This window comes from Leptonotus elevatus, chromosome 11, assembly GCF_054856555.1.
Source record: "Leptonotus elevatus isolate MCC_2025b chromosome 11, RoL_Lele_1.0, whole genome shotgun sequence".
Lineage (NCBI taxonomy): Eukaryota > Metazoa > Chordata > Actinopteri > Syngnathiformes > Syngnathidae > Leptonotus > Leptonotus elevatus.
This window is the reverse complement of record NC_141249.1, coordinates 14,498,093-14,525,669: the sequence shown is the minus strand read 5'-3', so window position 1 is coordinate 14,525,669 and position 27,577 is coordinate 14,498,093. Positions and strand designations below refer to the sequence as shown.

General features: G+C 39.3%; 4 protein-coding genes across 4 annotated transcripts; 1 reads left to right on the top strand and 3 right to left on the bottom strand.

Moving 5' to 3' along the window:
• Positions 1-2,821: 2,821 nt before the first annotated feature.
• hsd11b1la (hydroxysteroid (11-beta) dehydrogenase 1-like a) lies at positions 2,822-11,174 on the bottom strand. Its single transcript, XM_086090295.1, has 6 exons — positions 10,961-11,174; positions 7,617-7,747; positions 7,340-7,543; positions 6,035-6,128; positions 5,775-5,940; positions 2,822-4,049 (listed from the first exon to the last, which is right to left on the bottom strand). Exons 1-6 carry the CDS (start codon positions 11,043-11,045, stop codon positions 3,866-3,868), a joined length of 864 nt encoding a protein of 287 aa, XP_085946421.1. The 5' UTR covers positions 11,046-11,174; the 3' UTR covers positions 2,822-3,865.
• A 965-nt stretch (positions 11,175-12,139) lies between these two features.
• Positions 12,140-15,083, top strand: micos13 (mitochondrial contact site and cristae organizing system subunit 13). The gene is made up of 4 exons (XM_086090297.1): positions 12,140-12,305; positions 12,606-12,762; positions 13,212-13,269; positions 13,597-15,083. Exons 1-4 carry the CDS (start codon positions 12,277-12,279, stop codon positions 13,692-13,694), a joined length of 342 nt encoding a protein of 113 aa, XP_085946423.1. The 5' UTR covers positions 12,140-12,276; the 3' UTR covers positions 13,695-15,083.
• On the bottom strand, positions 14,865-20,063 carry LOC147165967 (spindlin-1-like). Its single transcript, XM_086090296.1, has 5 exons — positions 19,760-20,063; positions 19,189-19,234; positions 18,746-18,993; positions 17,331-17,564; positions 14,865-16,129 (listed from the first exon to the last, which is right to left on the bottom strand). The coding sequence occupies exons 2-5, from the start codon at positions 19,206-19,208 to the stop codon at positions 15,924-15,926; spliced, it is 708 nt and encodes a 235-aa protein (XP_085946422.1). The 5' UTR covers positions 19,209-19,234; positions 19,760-20,063; the 3' UTR covers positions 14,865-15,923.
• Positions 20,064-20,253: 190 nt separating this feature from the next.
• Positions 20,254-22,796, bottom strand: LOC147165966 (serine protease 57-like). The gene is made up of 5 exons (XM_086089361.1): positions 22,667-22,796; positions 22,432-22,585; positions 22,120-22,249; positions 21,763-22,017; positions 20,254-21,128 (listed from the first exon to the last, which is right to left on the bottom strand). Exons 1-5 carry the CDS (start codon positions 22,722-22,724, stop codon positions 20,952-20,954), a joined length of 774 nt encoding a protein of 257 aa, XP_085945487.1. The 5' UTR covers positions 22,725-22,796; the 3' UTR covers positions 20,254-20,951.
• Between the last annotated feature and the right edge of the window lie 4,781 nt (positions 22,797-27,577).

Sequence of the window (27,577 nt, the reverse complement as noted above, 5' to 3'; positions counted from 1 at the left end):
CTGCTCTTAGCTCATCAGTGCGGCAGTTATTAGGGGTGTGCCAAAAAATTGATTCTCATAAGAATCGCGATTCTCATTTAGTACGATTCAGAATCGATTTTAAATGTCCCAAAATCGATTTTATTAAAATTATTTTATACTGTCTTCCCTTTGTTTGTGTGTGCCTTTATTGGGAGCGCTGTTCATGTTTTACCTGATTTGGCCACTTAGGGGCAGCGTGGTTCCACGCGGTCGGATACACTGTTAAGTTGTAGCCACATTAGAGAGTAGAAGGAAAAAGTCATGATCAAGTTATTCTAATAAAAATTGTTTTTTTTTGCAGCGTGGAGCCGTTCTTTTGAGTGATAAAAGTGCCGCGAGTAGAGCACTAATTAGCATTAGCGAGTCCGACTGGAGTAGATCATTACGATTCCGCGAACATCTTCAGACTGAAGCAAAAATTATTGTCAATCAAATCATTTTGAATAAAAAATCATCCTGAAGTGAAAATTGATTCTGAATCGAATCGCACACCCAAAAATCGGAATCGAATCGAATCGTGAGACATTCAATGATTCCCACCCCTAGCAGTTATATTGTCGTTCTTCACAGGGGATAAATAATATCTCACTGTGAGTACTTTCATTGTATTTCTAAACGTGTTACTGTTCAATCCATTGCTTAAAGGGTTATAGCACTTCAACATAGATGCTAATTAGCATTAAGAAGCTAATGTAAGCTATGTGTTAAGGTGTAATTCTCCCTTGTTTATGTTTCACAGTAAACTTCAAATGGCAATAAACAGGTTGAAGCCTCTTCTTTTTCTTTTTTCTTTTTTACAACTGCTCACTATTTGCCAAAGTGCCGCTTATTGGGAAGTGAGTTGAGTTCACTGCCACCATATGGTTCCCGAACAGTCGAGTCACTCGTATCTGTGTTATAGTATCAGCCCCCGGTGGTGTAGTGATACAATCACCGGACGTTTTGTGTTCATTTGCCACTCAGGGACGATGTGAGTGAATGGTTGTCTGTCTCTGTAAGTGTCTTGTGATTAACTAGCGACCAATCCACAGTGCAGTCTGTTTTTTTCGCCTGAAGTCAGCTGGGATAGACTCAAGTTCCCCGTGACCCTGAACAGGATAAGCCGTATCGAAAATTATAGTCGTACATGATATGTTATATTTTGGAAATAACTTGTCCTACATTGACGGTAACAAGGCCAGCTTCAGCCGTGCCTGGAGGGAGCAATAATTTAAAAAAAGTTTGACGGTCTTGTAGGACAGAAATCCATGTGGCAAGTCAAGATCTTTTTACAGCGGAGAGTAAATATACGTACCCTACAACCCAATTCCAAGATATTTTCGAGTCCCGTCCCCGGCAATCTGTGCAGGGAGGAGATGGAGATGCTGGAGAAGGGCGAGGGGATTTATTACCTTGCATTAGGGACACTAATCTGTTGCAGGTGTTTCTTGCTGTTCTCCGAGGCCACGTCTGCTATGCCCCCCCCCCCCCCACCCCTCCATATTTGTGACACGAAAGGAGCAATACATTTTTTTTCCCAGCATCTGAAGAGAGATTATGCCAGGTCCACAATCCTCTCAAATCATCAAGCGTGTCAAGATAAGGACAAAAAGGAACATGCTTTTGATAACTATTCGCCATCAGTCATACCCACTGGAATATATCTATTTTTTCTTTCACTGGCGAGTTGTTGCCTACGATGCTGTTTACCATTTTTAACCAGCACTACCTTCACTGGGATTTACCCTTAATCCACCTTTTAATACCACCCCTATCACGTCATTATGGATATTATTATTATAGAAACCATCAAAACAACTCGCAGATAGATGCATCTTCTGGAGAAGTATTGATCTAATAAAAATGATATAACAATATAGCAGGCATTAGATACAGGCCGCCAAAACTCCAACCAATTCAAAATACGATTTTCGGACAAGACATGGCTGCAACTCCGACTTGCATGGGAATCTGGAAATAAACACGAAACATACCCTTACTTTGCATTCTCCCCGTTTGCAATGACAACTCACTCCAGGCATACAGTTCTACAAACCCCCTTCGATCAGCAGGGTACAACCTCTAGGATGTAGGACAATAAAGCAAAGACCACCAGGACGGGATTGAGCCAACAGCTTCACAGGATGCCTGTGGTGCCTTTGGACGGGGCGAACAAAGACACAAAAGGAACCCGGTGAGAAAGCCTGGCTCTGCTGGAAGTCTGCAATCACTACCGTGACCAGCTTTGGAATGACAAAACAGAGCAGAGCGCAGATTTGAAGGATCCAGGGGGAGAACTGATACAATCAGAGAGGTTTTCTAACAGTAACGATTAAAATGAGAAAAAAAATAATTTTTTTTTGTTTTTCTGTATCAACATTAAATACATTATTATGCTTATTTGTGATGGAGAAAATGCCTTTGAAATTGTTTTTAAAAAAATATTTTGATAGTAATGGCATATTTAACTAGCTTGACACTACTGCCCTCATGTGGACATGAAGGTACACTTCACAAATTGACAGTTCTTGACTACCAAGCTTGTCCTGGTTTTCTTAGTGTTTAATTGTAAATCGGATGTAATGTTAAATTAATGGCAGTTTTTTAAGATGCTCAGATTTTTGGCAGTTCTTTTCTTCTTCTTCTTGCACATGTCCACTCAAAGCTTGTTTTCATGTTTCTTTACTGGTCACGGTATTTATTTTGTAATTTTCAAGCACTTTATATTAAAATGGAAACTTTGTTAAACATCAGTTTTCAGCCAATTTTATTAGGCTCTGCACTTCCGTGCTAAAAATCAACGTGGAATATTGTAGGAATATTATATTCAAGTCAATTTTATTAAATTCTATGACATCAATTCTCAACAAGCGATCTCAAGGCATTTTACATATTTGAGCAGGCCTAAATCAACGCTCCTCACACATTTAAGTTAATTGCCGCTAGCAAGATTTAAATGTAGCCTTACTTCAATAAACAAAAAGAATACAGTCCCGCTTCAACAAAATAGCAATGCTAGCAATACTAAGCTAGCGTTAGCACTGTAAACAAACCCACGTTAAGTGTGCCTGCTACATTAGTAGCATTACTTTTTCGTAAAAGTGTTACTGCTTTGTTATCAGTTTGGAGATTTATTTTTTGTAAAAGGAACTACTTTGCCAAGATGGCCCATTTTTCACCCCCCAAAAAATATTTTCAAAAATTTGAAAATACTGTAGAAATCAGTATGACTATTCTGGAAATACGTCATAAATCGGGACCTCTTTAACTTTAAACTGAGAATTCCTGTAAATCAGTGTTCATATCTCACATGCTTAACTCCGTAGAAGTTGTAACGAGTAAGAGCTGAGAGGTTAGAATAATTCAATTGGCATCTTTTGATTGTGCATCTTTCTTCAAATAAAATTTTGCAGTCAGTAACAAGAAGAACCTTCTTCTCCTTTATAACCTACCGGTATTTTCCCCCTCTTGCCTCTCAGGCAAGATGCCTCATCATGCCACATTAGCACAAACTAAGATGCCTTTTCAAAAAAAAAATTGTGCGCCCCCTCGGCTTTTGGTTCGGATCATTTTTCTTGGTTTGCGGTATGGGAGAACAAATTGCCATTTCGTCACTGGATCACTGTGGAAAAACTTGATGTGCAATTATAAAACATTTCAATTTAGTATTTCGGAACATTTGCATGTGAGGAACGTAGTAACAACAAGGCAAACATTTCAAAATGAACAATTTGGATTGTTGAATACATCAGGTCAAAGACAAGACAGTAACGCACACGAATACATTTTAAATATAATTCTTTCAAAATTCTTAAGCCACCACTAGAATTGAAGGCAATTGTGGCCCTGCAATGTAAATGTACGTTCACGGCTCGTAGCTGTAGGACTTTTGTATCGCGTAGTCCCTGACATCGGGGAAAAAGTCTCTAATAAGCGTCACGATGTAAGTGTACCAAGGGTAGAAGAGGTCTCGCTGTCTGGTGGCTCCCGTCTTGATGATGTTCAACGCCGCTTCACTGGCTGGGTAGGCTTTTACGCGACTGACATCCCTAGGACACAAAGAATCACTGCACTTAACCACGGCGGCGCCTGTTTGAGTGTTTGTCGCCGCATATTGTGCTTCCTGCGCCATGCTGTGTTGTGGAGTGGCAAAAAGATACTCACCAGGTGCTTAACTGTGAAACTTTTTGGGCCTAAAATGTATGAAAAGGCTGCAGTGAATTCAGGCCGTCATGGTGAAATTAGCGCCCGTGTCGTCTTCGCGGTATTATATTGGAACCGTCACGGCGGCCAAATCACTTGACTGGGCGGGCGAGTTGTCTCTTTGTTAGCATGGGTGAGATTCGTTCTTCTATCAAGCGCGGGGGGGGGGGGGGGGGGAAACATGTGAAGGGCTATCTGATCATACTGCTTTGTTTTCTTTGTAATATTACATTGGGATCGTTCAAGAAGAGTCCTGATATGCTTCTTTATCTACATGACCGAAAACAATGTCCTACTTCAATTTTCAGAACAAAACAAGCTCTTTTACAGCTTGCAGTATTTCACTGAAATAGTCATGATAGGACATGATATGCTACTGTGCTACAACGGTTAGGCTGGCTGAGAGGATGTATTGTAATTGAAGAACCTTGTAGAAAATCGAGCTGCTTTAACTTTTTTTTTGTTGTTGTTGCAGAATTAAGTTGGAATTTTGATAGTGCAATGGAACTTGAATTGACTGGTATCACCGCAATAGTCATGACAGTGCATGATATGCTACTGTACATTCATTCCTAAAAAAAAATAACAAATCTGTTTTGAAGGGTGTATCTGTTTAACTAAAATGTATGCAAATCTAGCGGTTTTTAAAAGTATTTCATTAAAATAGTCATGATAGTCCATGATATGCTGCTGTACTTGATTTTACTTTAATTCACTAACTACATACATCGTGGCTGTATGCTGTAGAAATACGGGTAAGCTTTAATTATCTTGTTTGCGCAATTCTTTTGAATCAGTTAAGACAGTGTATGATATGCAGCTTCACCCACTGTACATGACCGGCATCAACATCCTAAAAAATAATCCTGCTAAACTAAAATATGTACAAATCCGCAGACAAATAAAGGCCCTGTGCAGTCTTGCATTACAATTGTTATGACAGTGCATGTCATGCTGCTGTACCTTCTTTCAAAAAAAAAAAAAATAATCTAGTTTAAGGGGTTTATCTGTTTAACTAAAATATATGCTAATCTGCATATATAGAGGTGGCAAGCTAACCAAATGTGTACGTGTTTGTAATATCATTATAATAGTCATGATAGCCATGATATGCTGCTGCACCTACAATACATGACAACTTTACATGGCAGTAGATCAGATTTTACTTTAATTCATATGACTATATATACGTCATGGTGGTCTGCTGGTAAAGAAAAAAAAAACGTACCATTTTCATATTGTTTGCACAATTCTTTTGAACCAGTTACGAAAGTGTATGATATGCAGCTGCGCCTACTGCACATGGCAGGCATCAACATCCTAAAAATAATCCTGATAAACTCAAATATGTACAAATCTGCAGAGAAATATGGGCCCTACGCAATATGGCATTTGTTGCTGTAAAAATCATACTTGATTCTTCTTTTGCTGTTTTGCACTATTACCCCGTCATATAATGCTACGCCTCCAAAACAAAACTCGGTGTTTAATCTTATCTGTGAGTTGGACGCGCTCCAGCGTTGAGCAATAATGCGCCTGGCTTGGTCAACGTGCTCTCACTGCAGACTTACTTGACTTTCTCCATGGCCGAGTCGGTGTCAATGAGGCCCAGTGTACACGTCGTTATGGACACGTTGCTGTTCTTCATGGCCAGCTCGTGAGTAAGAGCCCCGAAAAAACCATTCAACGCAAATTTGGTCGACGTGTAAGGGGCCACAAAGGGACTGCTCAATTTACCTGTTGGGTTATCAACAATGGTCTTGTTGGAATGCGTGACAAAAGTGATTCCGAGTCAAATGTCGTGTGTTCATAGTGGCGGTGGTGAACTTACCTAAAACGGACGAAACCACCACGAGCGAGCCTTTACTTTGCTCAAGGGAGGGGAGCGCTTTCCAGGCCATCTGAGCGTAACTCAAGAAGTTGACCTTTTGGAAGGACGCACAATCATACGCAAGTGAAATCAAAGTTTCTAAATGCTTTATACGTGTTTGAATAGAATTGCTGAAAATATGCACAAAGACTTCTTCTTTTTTTACACTTTAAAGAAAAAAAATTTTCGTGAAAAAAAGCATATTGAATGTTTATCAGCATTTTAAAAAATTATAATTTTTGATATTTTTTTGTTGTTTCCCCTAATGCATTTCAATGGCAGTCAATTTTCGCTATTCACAGGTCGGCCCCAAGTAGTGGGGGGGCCCACTATATAGCGACAGTGTTTTTCACAATTTCTTCTTTTCCTCATTTTTTGAGGCATTGCTAAAACAGCTAACATTGCTAGTGCTAATCCTACCAGTGAATATGAAATCCTATTGACAGGTTAATAGAAAATTTGAATTAAGTTCCGGGAATGATATTTCTTTAAATAAAAAATGCTCACACATTAATGCTGTAGTAACACGCAATAATCACAGGCATATATTGTTCCTAATCCGTGTATAATACAAGTTATAGTAATAAAGTTCAATGGCAACATTCTTCTACTCTTTTTTTTTTTTTATGTAAATGTGTATCTCTGTGCATTCACTGCACTCTACTGCCCCTAAGAGGCCAAGGCATGTAGGTATTCATTTATTTATCTATAGTATTATTATTATTTGTGCTATTGTTTTAAAACATTTTTATTTTATTTATTTTATTAATATTTTACATTATTTATTTATCTTATTTATTTATTTTATTATTTCTGGTTGTTCTTTTAAGTTATAGTTGAGTTTTGGTAGTTGAATTAACACTTTCAATTTTGTTTATTAATCATGCTTTCAATGTAAATCAAAAATAATGGTGATTATTGTTTTTTTCTTCAAATGGCCTAACCCGTTTTACTGCTGATATTACTTACCATTAAAGCTAGCCTGGGCACTACACTCTAAAAACAGTTGGGTCCAAAAGTAACCCAATTATGGATCAAAAATGGACCGATCCACTTTATGGTTCAATTTGACCCAACTTTCTTGGTTGTTCTATACAAAATGACCCAATTTTTGACCCAAGTAAAGGATCTGACCAATATTCATGAGTTGTTTTACGCCGAAAGACCCATTTCGTGACTCAAAGTTGGGCCAAATCGACCCATTTTTGAACCATAGTTTTTAGAGTGTACTATACAACTTTCACAAAGTATGTCGTCATGGCTTACCTTCATCAGCCCCTCGAGGTGCTGCACATCGCCCTCCCACATGCTGAAGGGGGTTGATCCAATGTGGTTGAGAACGAGGTAGTCCAGACCTCCGAGCTGATCCACAGCGAAATTCACCACCTTCTCCGGGTCAGAGTCACTGCCCATGTCCGCTGCTATGTATAGGGTCTTCTGAGCTCCCATGCTCAGGCACTTTTCCGCCACCTAGAGGCCACAGAATGACAGTTGACGGAGGCGGAACTCGTCGTTCCTTTTAAAAAAATCCCTTTTTACCAACCTGCTGTAAGACTTTTTCCCTCCTCGCCGTAATGACGATCTGGGCGCCGAATTTGGCGTAGTGATAGGCCATTTGTTCACCGATACCAGTGCTAGCCCCGGTCACCAAGACCCTAGCACCTCGGAGAGATTCTGAAAGAAAACGGAATTGTGTCAAGGGTCCTGAAATACACATAATGTACTTTTTCAAAGCACATTTTATGTTGGGGTACGAGTCGTATGGTGACATCTCCATTTTTTTTTTTTTTAAAGATCTTCTTTAATACTGTCCAGAGAACCGAGAAGCTGTTTACGTGTTTCGGTAAGTGCTGCTGTTTTGATTAGCTTAGTAGTGTGGCAAACGGAACCTTGATAGATTCTCTGGGTTTTTATTTGTATTTTGAATTTAATAGAAAAGGGCAGAATGAATTTTACATTTGCCTCACATTTTTGAAGTTCAAAAGAACTTCATGGATGGAGTTTTTTTTTCTTCCCTCAAAATCCGCAAAAAAATTGAGGAGGTATGCAAGCGAAATCATTTCCTTTTCATTCTTTGCAGTATGACATTGGAATGGTCACGACGGTAGCACCACAGTGATCGAGTGGTTAGCACTCGTGCCCCAGGGTTCGAAACTCGGCTCCAGCCTTCCTGTGTGACCTTTGCGTTTTCTCCCCGTGCTTGGATGGATTTTCTCTGGATTCGTCCCACGTTCCAAAAACATGCATGTTATAGGTTCATTGAAGACTCTAGATTGAAGTGTGAATATCAGGGTGAAGAGTTGTTTATCTTAAGGTGCGTTAATGGTTGGCTGGCTGCCAGTCCAAGGTGTACGGCCACCTCATCCCACAATCAGATAATCATATGTGTTACTGTGTTTAAAAATAGCAGTGGTTTGAACGTTCAATGCTAACTTCCATGAGCCCAACAATGGAAATCGACATTATATGTTAGCATTAAGCTCGTGAACTTCCACAAGACAACGTTATATAGTTTGGTTGAACATTATGTTGTGTTGTCTTTTGTTTTATGTGTCATTGTTTCACAGTAAACTTCACCTGGGAGTGACGACATGGTTACGAGGTAACATTTTTGGCACTGACGAACATAAGGTTTACTCGTCTGCTTTCTCAAAGTGCTGATAATTGATTAACTCATTCACTGCCATTGACGGCTAAAAACGTCAAAAATTCATTTGAACTATTTCTATTATTTTTTTTCCTCTTTTGTTAACATGAGTATGAAAAGGTAGAATTAGTTTTATTGTACATTTAGAACAGATATGAAATTTGTGATTAATCGTGAGGTTAACTAGTGAAGTCATGCGATTAATTAGATTTCAATAATCTTTTCCTTTCTTTTTTTATTCATTCATTGCCATTGACGGCTATAAACGTCGAAAAATTAATTTTTAACAATTTCTATTAGTTTAACATTTTTTTCCACTTTTGTTAACAAGAGTATGAAAACCTAGACTTTTTTCATTGTACATTTATAACAGATATCAAATTTGCGATTAATCGTGAGTTAACTAGTGAAGTCATACGATTAATTACAATTTAAAAAATGTATTGCCTGTCGCCCCTAATTTTTAATCTTTTTTTTTTTTTATGAATTTATGGCAGTGAAGGAGTTCATGTCAAATCGATTGATTAATGTCAAATCGATAGAGCCGCTTGGCTACGATATGCCCCCATAACACGTAAACAGCACTTATAATGTCAAGGTGACAAAAGGGACTAATTCAAGTTGAGCTATCATTGCTATCATTGGTTAAAGTGCGACGCTATCTGACCTCAATCTCTACAGATACCGTTTTCAAACTGAATTCAAGTCCCTTTTCTATGAAGAAAAACACTTTGATCTTTTGCCTTTTGGATAATCATATCTCCAATTAGCACGAGCTATCAATGACTAATTAAATTAGTGCTGCTATAGTTTCATGTGGTCTGGAACGAGCACAGAGCCTATTTTTTTTTTTTAATCACCTTCCATCTTCCCATTGAAAACATCCCATGGTTTCATTTCAATGTTCAGAAAGCCATGTTACAAACAAACCCTGTGTGGTCTGAGTCACAAGCATGTCAAATAATGTACAATTACACACTAACTTTGTAGCTCTCTTTACAAATTCTTCCGCGGGCGAAAACGTTAAAGTTGTGCCAATGTCATAAAGTCGTAATTTGTTCTCCAAACAGATATTCTGCACTCTGCGGCTTCCCATTACCCAGAATTCACAGGAGGAGGGAGGATGTACAGTAATTGCTGCTAGAGGGCACATGTTGGAACCACCATAGTACAGTATTATACTGTACTACATATTAATGTACACTACATAAAATAATATAATTAAATCATTCAATAATATTTGTTCTGTCTTGTAAACGGGCCTCATGGTATTTTTTTTAATATATTTTTTGAAATACCACAGGACAGGTGTGACTAATCGATTTTTTCTTTAATTTAATTTAATTTAATAAAAAAAATTAGAAATGAACTATCCTTGGTATCCAGGTATCCTGAGGTTTGTGTTTATGTTGCAAAAAAACCTGTCTACTAGCAATAAAACAAAATAAAAAGGTATTATAAGTCTCGGTGCACTTGTATTTTTATTTACAGTCATGGAATTAAAAATATAAGCGCACAGAGACTTTCAGAACATGCATGATCAAGTAGTGAGTATAAAAATGTAAGTTACGTAATGAAGAATATTTAAAACATAAGCACATTATGACTTAAAAAAACAATGAAAGCATGCAATATAAAATAACTGCAATACTGTTATGAACATTAGCAATCACATTTATTTGCATAAACAGGTCAAGGGAGGGCATTGCATTACTGTTTACAACATCCACTATTGCATTCTATTTCAAGCAGGGTCTTGTAACATTGACGTTTGAACCACACACAGTTGCAAATACTGTATTTCTTTAAGATATTTCCCCCTCATAAAGAGAACCAAATCACAATTCTTATGTAAATAGAAATACTTTTAAACTGTACATTACTGATCATGCATGCATCTATCATAACAGTGATGGTATCGATTAAAACCTCCACGTTTCATTCTAGTAAAATAAAGAACTGCGGTAAAGCTTTTCCTGTTTGCCCTTTTCTAGGACTTTACGGTAGTATGCGCAAAGGGACGCTGGCGCGGAGAACGAACGTCCCTTTGCGCATATTACCGTAAATCCTAGAAAAGGGCAAACAGAAAGGGTGAACTTGAAATGAAGAGCGGCTGGCGTGCCTCCGTAAAAAGAAGAGGCGGCTAGAGCTTTACCGCAGTAAAAAAATAATAATAACAAGAAGAAGAAAAAGAATAGGAAGAAGAAGAAAATAAAGTGTGCAGAAGAGAGCAAACTTACCCGCGTTGAACGTGGGCGCATTCCACTTGACAGCGAGCAGAGCCACAGCAACACTTGCGAGCAGGACTTTAGTCAACGTGTTCATGTTGTAAACTATTTATGATTTAGATTAAGTCGGTAAGTAAAAACACACACAGCTGACTAAATTACCTTGCATGAGAAGTCAATAGTAAATCCAGGGCTGTTTTATGTAAGCCCTTCCCACTTGGCATATGCAAAAGGGGTGTGTTGTGCAGATAAAATCATTTAACATGAATCGGTGTTTGCTCTCATTCTTAAAATACGTTTCATGCCTTTAAGGAAGTCAAATAATTAAAAAAAAAAAAAAAAAAAAGTACTAGCTATAAAACTGGAAGTGATTTTCTGTTTTTACATATCCTTTTTATTGCCTTGTTTTTTTTATTGTCATAAGCCAAAAAGTGTTCTGACGTAACAACAAATTTGGGTGCCAGCACGTGTTGGCCCGGTACACACTGGGAGTGTTTTGTTCACTTTACTCAGGGGGTAAAAATGGGAATTTTGAATTTACGCTGCCGTTGGTGAATACAATCAAACACAAAGTAAAATCAGTGAATGTGTACAATTAATCTTTATTTCAGACTTTGTTTAAGGTCCATAAAAGAGACAAACCGGGAATAGGCTATACAATTACAGCACATATATTATTTGTTTTGTTTTAGTTTTTTTACAGTTGTAAGGTGGTGGGCTCCATTATTGGTGGGAATGTGCTGGGATCACGGACTTACATAATACCGTGGCTGGAATACGGAGCCACGACTCAAGCAAGCGCCCCTACCCTACATGACGTCACAAAATCATGTAACAGGAAGGACAAAAGTTTTGTTGTTGTTGTTTTTATTTTTTTATTTTTTTAGGAAGACCAAAAGGTGAGCAAATGCCAACAAGGGCTTTTGTTACAAATTACGCCCACGGATAGATTGTTTTGACTTGTGGACTCGTGTAATGGATCACGTTTGTATATGCATCGACCGGCAGTGCAAATTTTGAAAATAAATGAGGAAAAAAATATCTTTGATGTACTTCTTTTTTTTTTACATCTATAAACGTGTTTATAAATATTTGGTTCATTGTATAAGATTAAGAGGAGAAAATAGAAAGTGAAAAATTACAAATATCAAAATAAAGAATGCCGATTTACGACATTTGCCGTAAACCCTGATAGTTTTGAAAATGTGAAACTTTATTGAAACACTCTTATGGACAAACAGTGTGTCCTTCAGTCCAGTCTGGTTTTGGTGTGCTTCTTGAACCAAGAGTCTAGGTCGGTTTGAAAGAAAAGCCCTCTTTTGTGGACCATGGCTGCAAAGATTTTCCCTGTCATCAAGTAAGTGTTACTAACTTCCTCTTGTAGTTTGTTGCCGCTGTGGTCGGCTAAACCGAGGCGTGCAACTAACCAGCTAGCTAGTTCTAACAGACGAAGCCAAAGCTGTCTTTCTGGAGTCGGGTGTCAATTTTAAGTAGATACTATTTAACGCATTCTTGCTATCTTATGGCTATTTTCTGTGTTGTACTCTTCTCAACGTCCTGCATCAATGAGCTAATGTTATACAGTTAGCAAAAACAAGCTAAGGACACATTGACTTCATTGGTTGTGACGTCATTCCCCCCATATCCTCATTTCCAGACTGGCCACGAAGGTGACCATTGCAGGTGGGGCTCTTTACGTCGCCTATGACTCCGGGCTCCTGGGCACTAGCGAGCAGGGCTCCGAGGCTCTGGGTCGGGCCAGAGCGGCCATACCGCCCGCTCTGGAGGAGTGGATGAAGTACTTTGGCTCGGAGGTGACATCCTAATATCTAGACACCTTTTCAGGGGTTCTCGTTTTACGACGGAGTTCGGTTGTACGTAAATCCTAACGAGAAACGCGTCATTCATTAGAGCACGGTAAAGTAGTTGTAAATACAGTAAATATTTTTAGGAAAACAAGAACAATCTAATTTAAAACCGTATGTATGGTGCTAAATTCAGCGTGATGACTTATTCGTAGTCCGAGCTGTATTCTTTAACTAACCTATGCCAGCACAGTAGTAAAGTCATAGTTACCAAAAATATTTGTATGAAAAATACTGGTCGGTCATGAATGTAAAACAAATTAAAAACAGTTAAGTACAGTGGTACCTGATCGTGTCACATAACATGTGACAGCGCATTCTCATGCCACAATTGTATGAACCTTAATGTCACTAGATGGATTTAGAATGGAGTGTCATCTCTCTGACTGTCTTCTCAGGCTAAGATTCCAGCAGTACCCCAGGTTGAATTCTCTCCGGTCCAGGCCTGGAATTCTGGTGAGCAACAACAACAACAACAAAAATGGCACAATGCTTTCAAAGTCAAAACAAAACCTGGTCTTCAACCCTTCGGCATTCAAGATTTCAGCTCTCTGAGCATCGAACGGTTACAATAACCAAAGAACCAGAGATGTACTTTACTAAGGGTCTTTCTGCTCAGTCCAGTATGAGCAACATGCTTAATTAAACGTCAAATGCATACAGAAATGCTAACATAATTACAGTCATGATCACATACCTTTTGGTTGAACTTTTGTTTGACTCTATTGTTTCTTGTTGATTCCATCTAAGTAAGTTGCTAATATTTGTTTGTCTCTATTGCAGGGGTGCGGTCGTCCATTTCAGCTCTGTCAGAGGCACCAAGAAAAGCAACCGAATATTCTACTCGGGGCTTGCAATATGTTAAAGATCTGGCCAAGTAAACCGTAACATCTGTGGACAAGCGGATGATTATCAAAACGTCTTTATCACTTTGCACTTGACTGGCATGTCCTCAAAACAGCTTTTGTCTGTTGAGCAGGGTTTGGGCAACATAAGGCAGGTAGGCCACATATTTTCAGTGAGAACACAGCCATGCAATTTTAAATGCAAATAAGACCTCAGATGAATTTTTTTTTTTTTATTTAAGGTCACAAATGCTCAGAGTGAAATAATAAACATTTAACTCATTCACTGCCATTGACGGTTATAGACGTCAAATATTCATTTGAACTATTTCCATTAGTTTAACTTATTTTTTCTTCACATTTGTTAGAAAGAGTTTGAAAACCTAGAATTTTTTTATTGTACATTTAGAAGATAAAAAAATTGTGATTAATCGTGAGTTAACTCGTAGTCATGCAATTATGATTTTAATTGCCCAACGCTCCTAATTTGCAATTGTAATTAATCGCATGACTTCAATAGTTAACTCACGATTAATCATAAATTTGATATCTGTTCTAAATGTACAATAAAAATAGAAAAATTCTAGGTTTTCATACTCTTGTTATCAAAAGTGGAAAAAAATGTGAAACTAATAGAAATAGTTCAAATACATTTTTGACATCAATAGCCGTCAATGGCTGTGAATGAGATAAGCGTCATTATTGTGTCCATTTGCAGGTCTAAAATGGCCCCTGATAGAAAGAAAGGTTCCTCACCTGTGTTCAATAGAAGAAACGTCCACAAAGTTGTTCAATTCAAGAGACGTAGGTTGTGATATTGTATTTATTGCTATAATATAAAGTTTTTAAATAAACAACCAACTGCTCAATTTGTGTCTCTTGCCCAAATCTTGTACCGTTTGGCCTGATATTTCATCGGTACGGTTCTACAAGTTCACCCCACCTCCCCAAAATGAGCTGGGATTAGGCTACATCTCCCTGCTCCAACAATGATGATCTGCATTTGTATCGCTACAAGTACAGGTACATAATGTATAGGTCAAAGCAGTATGCTTGAAAGATTCTTTTTTTTAAACGTGCAAAATCCTAGAATGAGTTCCCAAGGGCAAAGATAAGAGGCAAAAGAAAAGAAGTAACATCTCATTTTTTTTTAAATAGTTTTATGGACGAACAGTAGAATGACAAATCCCACAAGTAGAACCAGAGTTGGTGTGAGCTACCTGTTTATTGTTTGGATGAAATATTCACAACAATTTCACACAACTTGTACACATTAAATACTGAAAGTGCTGCAATGCAATGTGTTTTTTTCTTTTCTTTTTTTTTTAAACCATCATGCCTGTAAATGGAGCTTATTATTGGGCAGGTGGGGACTAATCTAAACATGTATACGTACAATAAAGTGCTCCCGACAATATCAACAGAGATTATACGACCACTGGTGATTTTTTAAAAATGTTTCCATACTGCATCTTTTTTTTCTTTTTCTTTTTTTTACTGCTAAACAAGCACCAGGACACACTTGACTGCAAGCTTGTTTACAAGTTGCCTATTGAAAAGACACAATTAGAAGCCTTCATACACGATGATCTCTGAAACGCAGGCGGGGAACCTTTTATCCATATTATTTATGCAACTGTTAATTACCATGTATTCTAAACATATGTTGATTAAGCATCTGAGGAGGTTGTATTTGTTTTTAGTGTTTGGTTCCCCAAGCCCTGCTCTGAGATACGGTATTAAGGGGGGAAAAAAAGATGAGCCTGAAGGCACTTGATGATTTTTTTTTGTTTTCTGTGAAGTCGCGTTATTGGGAAGCAAGCAAAAGTCATCCTTGCAGTACAAAGAATGCACCGTGGTTAAAAGGAGCAGATACCCTGCGATAAATGACACACTTTATAACAGCCAAATGGAGGCTAAACACCAAATGTCTTGTAAAGCACTTGTGCGATATTCCACTCATCCCGACTTTTAGGTTTAATTCCACAAATAATATTTGAAGTCCCTGTTCGTCCACCTAATGCCGATGTGGAGTTGGCTGTACCCCAACTTGGTGTTCAGCAAACAGAAAAATGGCCTCGTAGACTTGGAAATGCGCAGGCGGCGAGTAGAGCGGACGCTACAGTTGTGCTGTGCAAACATACAAAGGAAAAAATAAGAGCGTACATGAATTGGAAAGCGTCGACTACTCTGCCATGGCTTTAAATAAGAGATTAGAAGGACGCGCGAGGGAGGCTTGAAGGATGTCTCTCTCTCGCTCTCCTTTTAGGTGGTTTTGACCAGATCATAGACGTGGATGTGAAAGTCATCGTCATATTTGATGTAGTAGACGGAGGGCTTGGCTGGGACCTGGTAGATGACCAGGCCGGTCCGCTTCACGCCTTTATCAGTTACGTACTCCACCTGTTTGCCCACCAGGCTCTCAGTCTCTTCCCCGGGTTTCCTGTCAGCGGGCAACAGGTGCTTGTTTTCTGGACAAAATAGAAGGGGAGACGAGTTTCAATCCAAGTCTGCAGGGGATGTTGAAGTATGTGTCACTTTTTTTTTTTATATACAATATATCAGAGATGGGAACAAAGTACAAATACTTTACTTGAATAGTTTTTCCTGAGTATTTTTTTAGAGTACCACTCTTTACTTTTATTAGTTACGATTTAACATGAGCATCTGTACTTTTTACGTGATACATTTTCAAAACAAGGTCATTACTTTTGTTTTTAAATGCATGAAAACGATTATAATACTTGACCTGGAAGAAAAAGCAGCCGTCAATGTATCCTGGCTCCGCCAATAATATGAAGCATTTCGTCCCGTACATCCCAGCTTGTGATTGGCTCTACGACACGTGATCACATGACTTGCAATTGGCTAGATGAGAACAACCCGTAAATATGACGGCAAAGCGCGCTGCTACAACAGACAGACAGCACAAACTTTTTACTTCTACTCGGCAAGTACATTTCAGTCTGTACTTTTTTACTTTCACTTAAGTATTTTTACTTAAGATTTTTTTACACAAGTAATTGTACTTTTACTCAAGTAAAGAATGTCAGTACTTTTCCCATCTCTGCAATATGTACAATAATACAAATACAAAAATGCATGTGAGCCGCAGTTATTCTTTTTGTCCACTAGGGGTCGCACACATTCGCACATATTTGGGATATTCTCTTCTTTTACACTTTTCCTCCTGGCTCACGCGAATGCCATGCAAGTTTGCGATAACATTGGTCAGTGTGGAAAAAAAACTAATACAAAATTTGATTTGTACAAAAAAAAAATCCATGATAAAATGAAAGCGCAAAACGTGAACGGCATTATGGCAGGGAACAACAGTACCTGTAGGTATAGTTACTTTCAAATTACTTTTTTAAAATCACTTACTCATGATAGCTAGCTGCCACCCTTTGCACAATTGAAATAAACATAACTTGAATGGATGGAGTGGTTTATCATTCATGTGTAGTATAATGTCTCAATACTTTTGCCCCCCCCCAAAAAAAAAAAAAAAAAAAAAAAAAAAGAGTAGATATGCTAATTTATGACTCATCTGGAATGCATATCAGATGGTTAAATAATGTGAAAATAATTAGTCATGACTCCTGACACTTTCCAATGGCGAGCCCGCAGACATATTTTGAAATTGGCCGTTCAGGATACGCTGTTACATACCCGCTTCGGGCAGAATCCTTAAGTCCCCGTCGGCGTAGTCGTCCCATAGTTGGTACATATAAAGAACCGGGTCCTTTTCATAGGTGATATAATACCAGTTGGTCATGATTGGCGCTCTGGAGAGCACCATCCCTCGCCACTCGTTCTTCTCGCCGTCCTCCTTTTCAAAGAGGTGCTCCACGGCTTTGCCCACCAGCTCTTCGGCCCCCGGCGGTATCTTGATCCTGTTGTTAACTGTGTACGAAATATGCGCGAGATGAACACGCCCAAATTGAGGTATGACCGCGGTAATAATAACAAGAAGAATTCAAGCTTTCAAGCAGTGATGAACTTTGATTTCAAGCTCCGGTCACATTTGACGCCGAAGGCAAAACAATTTAGCGTGGCCTATCTGTCGCGTAGAGTGGAGGCTTCTGATTCAGGCCCGTTCTCTGGTCGGAGTTGATCAAGTTCGCCCTGGAATTCGTCCAAACTTAGCCAACTTCCTGTTTAATTTCAGGCACGGGTCCTTGACGTTTACTTACTTACGTTTTTGGTTATGTGAGTGATTTTTGATCAGGGCAAATACTGTACATACATTTTCATTAGTGAGAACTGCCGAGTACTGCAGTACAGGTGAGCCACGCCTTACATTTTCTCTTTGATTAGTGCCCCTCGAACGCTCCCACTTTTTCACCGGCATCCCGGTGGCCCTGCTAAATACTTTAGCTAACGCTAGCACTATTGCTATCAACAGTTTTAAACACGGAAACACTTACCGGACGCTGTGTGTGACTTTGCAGTCCGTTCCCGAATCTGATTGGCTGGTGCGCAGAAACGTATTTATTTATATTTTAAACGTTGTTGAATATGCGAATGTGCGGATTTTAAGTGCGCCGCACCTAGTCCCGCCGCACGCATCTGTGCCCGCCCATGCAAACTACATTGATTATAAAGTGCAATCGCAATATTATAATTTTCATTTTATTTAATTATAATAAATGCAATGATAATAAAAATTGGCCTAAATTTTTAGGGCGTTTCGGTTGCCGAGCATTTTTCATTTTTGGTTTCGGCCCAAAATTTTCATTTTGGTGCATCCCTAATTTTCATCAGGACACTTGCATACAAAAATTGGTAACTTTGCAGGCATGAGGAGGCTCCAAAAAAGAAAATTCATTATAAGATCATTTCGACTTTTTTGTGTGTCCTGCTATGATAGTAGACGTGCACAAAATTTTAGGTTAATCTGAGAAATGGGTGTCATTTTTTTCTTCTTCTAAATCTAAAATTGGTGCTAATGAACGAGTGACTTGAGATTTTGTGTTCTCTAAAATTTTCACTTGCAAAAATGGGTTATCAGGCATGTTCAGGGCCCCCAAAAAGGCAATTCATTCACCTTAACAACAACTACAAACATGTTTCCGTAGACGTACCCACACTTTCCGAGAGGACCTGCAGGTTGGACACGCGCTCGTCCTTGAACAGCTCGATGCCGTAGACGCAATCGAAGCCGTCGTACTTGACCATGAAGAGCGACGGGTTGACGCCGAGTCTGTCCAGCACGGTGCCCTTCCATTTGCTCTGGTTGCCCTTCTCGCGCCAGTTGTGTTGAATGCGCACGCCCAAGATGCAGTTGGGGTCGGGACTCCCTGTGTCGCTCAGCTCCCCGCAGCTTCGCTTCCTGCCAAGTACAAGTGCGTTATTGCGCTTGGTGGGTAGAATCTGGCATAGACCATAAAAAGTACAGATGTTTGATATTGGGATACAGCCCTGAAGTAACTATTTTATTTATTTTTATTCACACTGTGCTGCACTATTTTGCTGTCACAAATTTAATATACCAAACATAATTAAAATCATCTTAGTATGAACATACCTGCCTCTTTTCTTTGACATGCCGCCACAAATTTGATGGTTACAGGCTAAAAGGAAAAGAGAACAATGTTTTAGTTAGTTGTCAAGCGGCAAACAGCATGTGAAACATTTCCCAAAACATCATTCCTGAGGCAAGTTGCGCCAAGGACTGACGTCATCCTAATGCGCGAAGATAGACAGCTCCCCACAGCCAATGGCATCGCGTCCCCAGGAACCACTTCCTGTGTATTTACGTCGTCTAAACTGCGTCGCTCGCAATGGAAGGGATTATGTGCATGTGTGTGGGCGTGTGTGTGTGTATATATGTATGTGGTGGTGACACCGTCTGGCACGGCTAACTAGCAGTTAGCTCACCGCTAAGTAACAGTTTGGAATTTAACAAGCCCTTGCTCGGTACACCAGCTGTGTCGAACGACAAGCTAATGTTGGCAAAATGACACTGCCGTGCAAATGGAAAAAAAAAAGTACGTCTCAAATGTGACTAGACGAAGGCTACAGAAGGCGCCGACACACCTGTGCTGGCTTAAATCCAACATATAAGGTCATAGTTTGATTCTGTCATGCCATTTTACCAGTTTCCCTCGCTTGTCCGAGCGCCACCTCAATGCAGACGTTCCAGGGAGACAAGGGGGCGGCTACTGCTAGAAGCTACATCCGCCCCTCAGAAGTTCCACTGTCAGCCGAAAAGCACAGACTGACCCGACGCCGACGAGCCTTACGTCTGCCCTCACCTGCACGCAGATTTCATATCGGTTCTGTTCGTCTGCCAAAGAAAACGTTGCTCCACACGGAGCCAGACTCGAGGAAATCTCGCGAAAGCTGCGTGAAAAGCGAGAGATGCAGGGAAAAGGACTTTGTCTCCCAGCATGCCGTTCGGTCGCAAACAGCGGGAGAGGACGTTGGCCTGCGCGCAATGGAGGTTGGGAAATGTAGGCGGGCAAGTTCGGCGGGCCACTTCATCTGTCAGGAGGGTCGGTAGTATTTTGCATATTGACGTAAGAACATTAGTGTAGCAGTCATTTTGTATGTATTTTCTCCGCTAAAATGATGAGGGCGCACTCATAAAAACGTGAAATAGTCACATTTATTAGGAAAAAAAAATTAATTATATTATTTGTGTTTGTAATCTTTCTTTAAAATGCGTTTAGGGTGTGTTTTTTTACATGTCTCTTACACTTTAAGTCATAATTACAAGTTACCAAGTTATGAGAAAAATACCTCCCAATTATTAAAATACTGTCATAATTATGAGAAGTTGCACAAGTCACATTGTCATACTATCCCATAGGTCAAATATACATTTATTTATACGTATATAAATTTTTAACACGCTAAAATTAGTGTGGTAGAATTTCTATATGTATAAGAGGCATCTAGTTCAAACCTTTAAAGTGTGCACCTGTTGATCATGTTAACCTTCAACATTTAATTGTCAATAATTGGAGTTGGAAAGGAAAGATCTTGTTTGTACTCAATACTTTTCTAATATTTATTTAATCCCAAGAAAAAACATAAAAAAAAAAAAAAAAGTCGTGTCTGAAATGACCAGTTGTTAAAGCAGGCATAAAAGGGAGGGGAAAATCAGAGAAACTGTTCTGGATTTTGAATTTTGTTTAGTCTTGGCATGCCTCAAACTGTAAAATTGCAAATCTAAAGCATGCCTAAGAATACTACACATCAGAATCAGTGATTTTCAGCCATAATTGATTTACATGCTTTATACAACTCAACACATTAGTTGTGTAACCGGACATGATGATGTTGTCACACAGTTACATTTTCATTTGCCGAATTGCTGTTCAAAACGCTGGCAATCCAGTCGGTGAAGGACGATACGCGCGTGTAGACGTCGGGGGTCCTGGGGTTCCCGCATTGTCGCCCGGAGAATGACACCACGCCTGCAGTCTCACCGTCACAGATCAGCGGACCACCGGAATCACCCTGAACATGTCACATGTCATTATAAAATGAAGCAACAGCTTTCACTTTTTGTAGGTGTAAAAAGCAGGATGACAGAGGATTTAACAATGACATTGAACTTTTTCTAAGTTCCACTTTCCACGCCCACTTCCATACATACAACTTCTCATTATTACCAGCTCTCTGATACTGCTCAGTGGATATCATTCATTCCACTTTTCCATCTAAATGAATGGAGGGTACTTTGGGTACTTGCTTCAAAACTTTACGCCTCCTGGGTTCAAGTGTTTTTTTTATTCATTTATCTTTCAACTACAATTAATACTTTGTAATTTTCACATAGTTTATCTTTCAATTTACTTCATTATCATTCAGCTATTAGCATTCAACTTTTAGCATTCCCTTTAGCATTCTGCTGAAATTGCACTTATTTTTTATATTATTTATATTATATTTATTTCTTAAATTTATTTAAATTTAGTTTAATAAAAAAAAATTTTTGGGGGGGTAGCATGTTTTTGCTATTTGCATCAGGCAATGGCCCGTAACTGACGTGGGTTCATTTTAGTGTATTCACTTAAGTGCTGGTTCTCAAAATCTGTCTGATAACTTTTGCTTTTGACATCGTCGTGGTTCCATGCGGTGGCGATCTTACCGAGCAGAAGCCCTGAAAGGCGCGCGACCCGGTGCCGCACACCATAGTCCTGGCGACGGGGACCGCCCCCCATCGTTGGCGACAAGCGCGTTGCGACAGCAGGGTCACGTTGACCTCCTGAAGCGTGTTGGGCAAAGTGTTGTTATCGCCGATGTCGCCCCAGCCAGCCGTGACGCACCTGTTGCGTCTTCTCAGCCGCCCTCTTTTGGGAACGATCAGCTGCACTGCCTCAGTGAGTGTGGCACTGCCGTTGAGCTGAGAGGTCAAAGGTTAAATGGAGGCAAAGGGTGATTCTAGGCGTGTCTTTTTTTCAGGAGCAAAAAAAGGGGGACTGATTTAACACATCTCTGTTCTCACCTTTAGGAGCATGATGTCATTTGCATGGCCGTCGTAGTCGGGATGCGGGATGTCTCTGGCGGCCGTGAACACCTGCTTGGTGGGCTCGTTACCTGTCAGGGAATCTATTCCCAGCACCACCGTGAGTGCACTGTAAAAGCACACATTCAATGCAGATTTCATCCACAATTAAGGTTCTTAATGAATTTAAAGTTTTTGCTTTGCAATACGTTACAAAAAAAGTTCCAAACAAACACTGGTACCAATTTAGTGTGTGTGATGACAAACAATTTTTTTTTAAATCTGCACAAACCCATTATGACGACTTCTTACCGGCGTAGCCTGCAGTGCGCTGCGGTGAGGACAAAGTCCTCTCGGACCAGCGAGCCGCCGCAGATGTGCTGTCCTCGAAACTGCAGCGAGGCCATGTACGGACGCGAGTGCGACGGCGCGTCTCTTCCTCCCACAATGTGAGTGCCATCAGCTCCTAAAAACCCATAAAAACGCTCCTTTTATTATTGTTTATCAATAAGCTTGCTTCAAAAAAAAAAAGATACAAGTATCTGACCATTTAGAATGAAGAAGAGCAGAAGTATGATGGCCATGGTACTTGCTGGAATGCGCATCTTCCTCTTAGTCGTGTTCCTATTATCATGTGCACTAAATTGGATTGTGGTGTGTTGTTGCTTCAGTGCATTTGCCAACATGCTGGTGAAGGTTTTGAAAAGTCGACAGTTACAAAAATAGCAGGGTTGCAACATTTTTTTAACCGAACCTCCAGAAACCTGTCAGCATTTAAAAAAAGAAAAAGAGTCGTCTACTGTTCAAATGTTAGTCTTGACTCTTTACTGTAATAATCTTTAGTGTATTGCAAGAAGAGGACGGATTGATTACAATTTAGGGCTAAACAATTAATCTAATTCAAATTGACTGTCTTTCATATGGTTCATTTGTCTTTATTTTCACGTAAGCTTAACATACAAGACCAAAACATTTACGTATAATAAATCTTATATCATTTATTGTAATACAGATTTTTTTTTTTTATTGCTTGTGTTTGTTAAAAAAGGATCTTGATAGTAGTTGCATATTAAATCACAATGTCAATATTGAGGGAAAAACATTCGATTATTTTTTACAAAATTGTTAAGACCTTCTCCTTACTATAAATGTTTAACTTTTTGTTAACTATTTGCAACTGGGTATATATATAAATAAAAAAATAAAAAAACATTGGTGATGAGCCACATGCTGCTTCATCAAGTGTAAAGGCAAAGACATAATTGGATCACTGGTATCTGGAAGTTGTCCTAAAAGTTCAAACCATGAAAACAGATTCTTCTCATGAGACTTCAGCTCTTAGTGTTTAGACTTGGTGAAGCAGCAAACGACTCCCGAGCCAAGGTGTTATTTATTTTCTACTGCAGGATTGAACCTAAAAAAAAAATTATTGTGTTTATTGAAGTATTATAGGAAATTTTGCTGCAACAAACTCTAAATTGTACAATTTATGTGGTGTGTTTTTGTTGTTGTAAGCTTTAGCAAGTTTCCATTTCAGCATATTTCCTCTTGCAGGGCACTGAGCTCAACGATGGCACAGCAACCAACGGTTTGTTTTGAAACATGTATCATGCAACACTTCTTGCATACAATTTGGCCCACGGCTATTTGGAATTTATGTTGTTTGAATTTGCCGTTATACACTGCAACACATTTTAATTAGAACCATCAAGGTCCCATTCCCGATTTACCTTTTTTTTTTTTTTTTTATAAAAAAAATGTTTTTTAAATAGGAGTTACCTCTCCATCCATCCATAAAAAAAATCTAACATAATGGAGGTATTTCTGGTGCTGATCCAAATCGAATTTATTCCCCTATAACATTTTTGTGTATTACTTGTTTTATAGCGAGTTATAGAGTACTTATACTGTCCTGCAGAGGGCGACAGAGTAAGTGGCAACTTTTTCTTTTTAAAGTACAGTCTGTCATATTGCCGTTAGAGGGCGCCTGTACGCCATTAATGACAGCCAAGTGTCTTCTCTGGCTTGAAACTTTAAAAGGATCATCTGTATCACAATTTGAAATCTTTTGAGGTTGAAAGGGCCTACGAGTTTCACAACTTGTATTGCTACATGTTGCTCTTAGATCTATTACCATTTAAAATACAGCAGTACCTGAATATAGGGCAAGATTTCAAACGCTTATCAAACCTTAACATTTATTACTCAGTTGGCTACCTTGACATGTTAGAATAGCAATTATAAGCACGTTAGTATTTGTTCAAGTCTCAATAAAAAAATGAAAAATCACAATACAGAATAATATGAAGAAGTTGGCACACTGTATTAGTGTGTAAGTGAAATCCTTATCAATTTTGCTATATGTTAGCTTACTGTTAACATGTTAGAATTTGATCACTTTATAAGTACAGTTCAGAAGTTCTTGTTCCAGATACTGTATAATATTTAATTTTGTAAATCTTCAGTATACTTTAATCCAATCTAAGTAATCCAATATAAATGCTGTAATCCAACAAATGTACTGTAATCCAATAAAAGGAAGGAAACAGAAAGCAGATTTGTTTGTTTTGTTTGAAAAATGTGTCTGAAAATATCTGATGAGAAAAGTAGTGCAATGCCGAGAGTCGTGGCATTTTGACAAAACACAGAGTTGGTCTGCTTTCGCTGACATTGAGAGAGAACGCACACAGTCGTGGATTAGCGGTTGATCAAAATCCAGTGACTTTGGTGTTTGTCAGTGACGAACATCCGTCGCTGGCGTCACTCGTGGTGTGTACGTGAACAATTCAGAAGTTGAGAGCCAACCGCACTCAATACCTGGATTTGAGTTGGTGTCATGGAAATCGACTGCAACAGACGGCTGCAGATGATCAGATAATAATGGCATCGACTTAAAACAGGGTGAAGCAGCATTTGGCTCACTATTCAAGGCTTTGTGCTGCCGTAATTGTACTTTGACAGTAGATGAGTTTCTGCGTCTCCCTTGAAGTTCAAACAAGGCCAATCGTTATTATTTTATAGTACATCTTGCTCTTCTAATAGTATTTCCTGCACAAAGCCTCCCCTTTTCTTCTCATCACCTTCCGACTCACACTACCCCCCCCCCCCCCCCCCACCCCTGGTGTCTGGCGAGGTTGCAGGCATCCCGGGAATGCCGTTGGCCCGCGCCACACGAATGTCTTCGACATACCATGGCAGCGCTTCGGGGGAAATATGGCGAGTGTGCCACTCTCCATCTCCGTCTCGGGCCTTCAGACACCGTGGCTAACCCGCTAGGCGCTAGCGGAGCAATCCGAACGCGGGTTCAGACAGGATTGCGGGCGGCAGTCGGTGAAATTTCCTCTGCAGGTGTTTGGCTGTGATGAATCCATTTGTTCAGGCTTTATGAAAGTGCGCTTTCAAGTCTGATTCTTGTGTCTGTTTGTTTGTTGACTTGTTAAAATGAGTGTGAAATGACAGTCGGACCGCGAGGCTTAACTTGAGATCCTTTGAGATCAAAATCATACCAGGACAGTGGAACATGTCCAATGTCCCCAGAGTGGTTCAATTTTCAGTTGTAGCCTACCACTCATATAATTTGAGCTATAACCTGTACAAAAAAAATAAAAAAATAAAAAATGAAAGAATGGAAGTAAGAATAAACAACTGAGATCATGAAGTTGCACAAGTGTGCACACCTAACCCTAACCTGTGTTTATTAACAGTCGGCACACCTGCCACCATTTAAAGCACCTCTGTTTAACCTTTAATTAATTTTTTTGCTGTTTTCCGGTAGGCTTTCTACCTCCATAACAAGAACAAATATCAAGCAAAGGTGTGTTTCTGTAAAAGGTGTTAATTTGTGGAATCATTCTGGAACTGACATGAAAAGACGTGAGTTAAAAAAAAATGTTCAAAAGCAAAGTTCAAGACCATTACTTGAATCAGACATGATCTGGTATAATTTCAGATTTTTAAAATATATTTTTTTAGATGTATCAGTATGAGTGTAAGAGGATTTGACTCATGAATGTATTACGGTGTACGCCCATGAATTTCATGTACAAAGTGCAGTTGTATACATGAGCAGGCTTATGCATTTTTTTCTTTCTTTAAAAATATGTTAACCTATTATTATATCAATGATGAGATGAGTCAAAACATACAAAGAATAAGGGGTAGGACTTTCTTCTTTTAAATCTTTTATTTTTATGCTACTTGTTGTCAAACAAATAAATGTTCAATAATTAAACAGACAAAAAATAACTTTACTGCTGAAAATATCCTTTTAAGTAACTCTTTTGCGGTGTAAAATGCTTCACCAGAAAGTGTCAATTCAACTGTTTTGATTGTGAATCTATAAAAACCTAGAAGAAGTGTTGAAATTTGTGGGAGTCGTCTTAACACTCAACTTTTTGCTGACTTGCAAACACAAAAATACAAGCACTTAACGCGACTGTTGTCCTTCATCGTATTTCTTCTTCCAGGTTGGCAAACCATCTTAAACATCCAATAAGCCGTAAATCTAACTTCTGCAAATCACGATACTGAGATAAAGAGTACATTAGTTCTTTGAGCTCCTCTCATTGCAGTAGTTGTCAGTAACAGTGGCAACACAAGATGGCTGCCTTCTGCCTTCAGCCAATTGTGCGGCCATGTTCTTACATACAGTATACAATGAGAAAATGGATGGAATTATTTCATTTTATTCCATTCCGTGTCTAGAAAAGAAACAAGGATTATCTCTTTAAAATGACTCTCCAGTCACTTAGCTTTGTTTTTTTTTGCTATGCTAATCTGATTAGCCGCTAGCTGTAATGCCAGAGACCCAAAGTGCCATGACATCATTTCTGCGACGCATCTTCAGCCTAACTTTGCGAGGGATGACGGCCAGCTCCCGTTCGCTTGATAAAAGTGTTACTAAGTTGCTAATGCTAGCGCAGACGCGCACATGAACTGTATGTGTAAGGCAACCTCGCGTACACCCCGGCCCATCAGCCGCTCTTTGGTCGGTCCATTCAGCAGTATAAGTCGGGCTGTTTTTGTAACAAAACAAGGCCTAATCCTAAATTCAGGCAGTCGTGAATGTGCCTCAACAAATGGCAGACAAATGAGAAGGATTAGCCGGGGCCCGTGAAAGAGTGAAAGGTTTGCCATTGATCTACGGTGGTCCTTTTCTCTTTCAGGGCCACTCGGTCTGAAAACCCCGCTGGGTAAGAGCATACAGGGCCACTCCAGAGCCCCCTAGGCCACCGAGAGACACACAACAGTCACAATTAGTCTCAGGAGCTGTAATGGCAATTCAATAAGCGCTTGAAAAAAAAAAAAATCGTGCCTCGCCCGTCCGTCTCCCCCCCTTCCCGTTGCTCCCCCCCATTTTCGTCTACATACATAAGATTGGTATTATGAGCGCTGTTTGAGGGGCTGCGTGTTTTTTTTTTTTTCTTTCTTTCTTTCCCACCCACCACAGTTCTTTTCA

Excerpts from the sequence above, each read along its gene's own strand:
- LOC147165967 (XM_086090296.1), bottom strand. The coding sequence starts at position 19,208 with ATGTCAAAGAAAAGAGGCAG. Across the intron at positions 17,565-18,745 it reads GGTCCTCTCGGAAAGTGTGG|TTAACAACAGGATCAAGATA; the intron begins GTACGTCTACGG and ends TTTCGTACACAG. Across the intron at positions 16,130-17,330 it reads AAGGATTCTGCCCGAAGCGG|AAAACAAGCACCTGTTGCCC; the intron begins GTATGTAACAGC and ends TATTTTGTCCAG.
- LOC147165966 (XM_086089361.1), bottom strand. The coding sequence starts at position 22,724 with ATGCGCATTCCAGCAAGTACCATGGCCATCATACTTCTGCTCTTCTTC. Across the intron at positions 22,250-22,431 it reads GCGCACTGCAGGCTACGCCG|TGCACTCACGGTGGTGCTGG; the intron begins GTAAGAAGTCGT and ends GTGCTTTTACAG. Across the intron at positions 22,018-22,119 it reads ATGACATCATGCTCCTAAAG|CTCAACGGCAGTGCCACACT; the intron begins GTGAGAACAGAG and ends TTGACCTCTCAG.
- micos13 (XM_086090297.1), top strand. The coding sequence starts at position 12,277 with ATGGCTGCAAAGATTTTCCCTGTCATCAA. Across the intron at positions 12,763-13,211 it reads TGAAGTACTTTGGCTCGGAG|GCTAAGATTCCAGCAGTACC; the intron begins GTGACATCCTAA and ends CTGTCTTCTCAG. Across the intron at positions 13,270-13,596 it reads GGTCCAGGCCTGGAATTCTG|GGGTGCGGTCGTCCATTTCA; the intron begins GTGAGCAACAAC and ends TCTCTATTGCAG.
- hsd11b1la (XM_086090295.1), bottom strand. The coding sequence starts at position 11,045 with ATGAACACGTTGACTAAAGTCCTGCTCGCAAGTGTTGCTGTGGCTCTG. Across the intron at positions 7,748-10,960 it reads TGCGCCCACGTTCAACGCGG|AATCTCTCCGAGGTGCTAGG; the intron begins GTAAGTTTGCTC and ends GTTTTCTTTCAG. Across the intron at positions 4,050-5,774 it reads TCGGCCATGGAGAAAGTCAA|GGATGTCAGTCGCGTAAAAG; the intron begins GTAAGTCTGCAG and ends TTTGTGTCCTAG.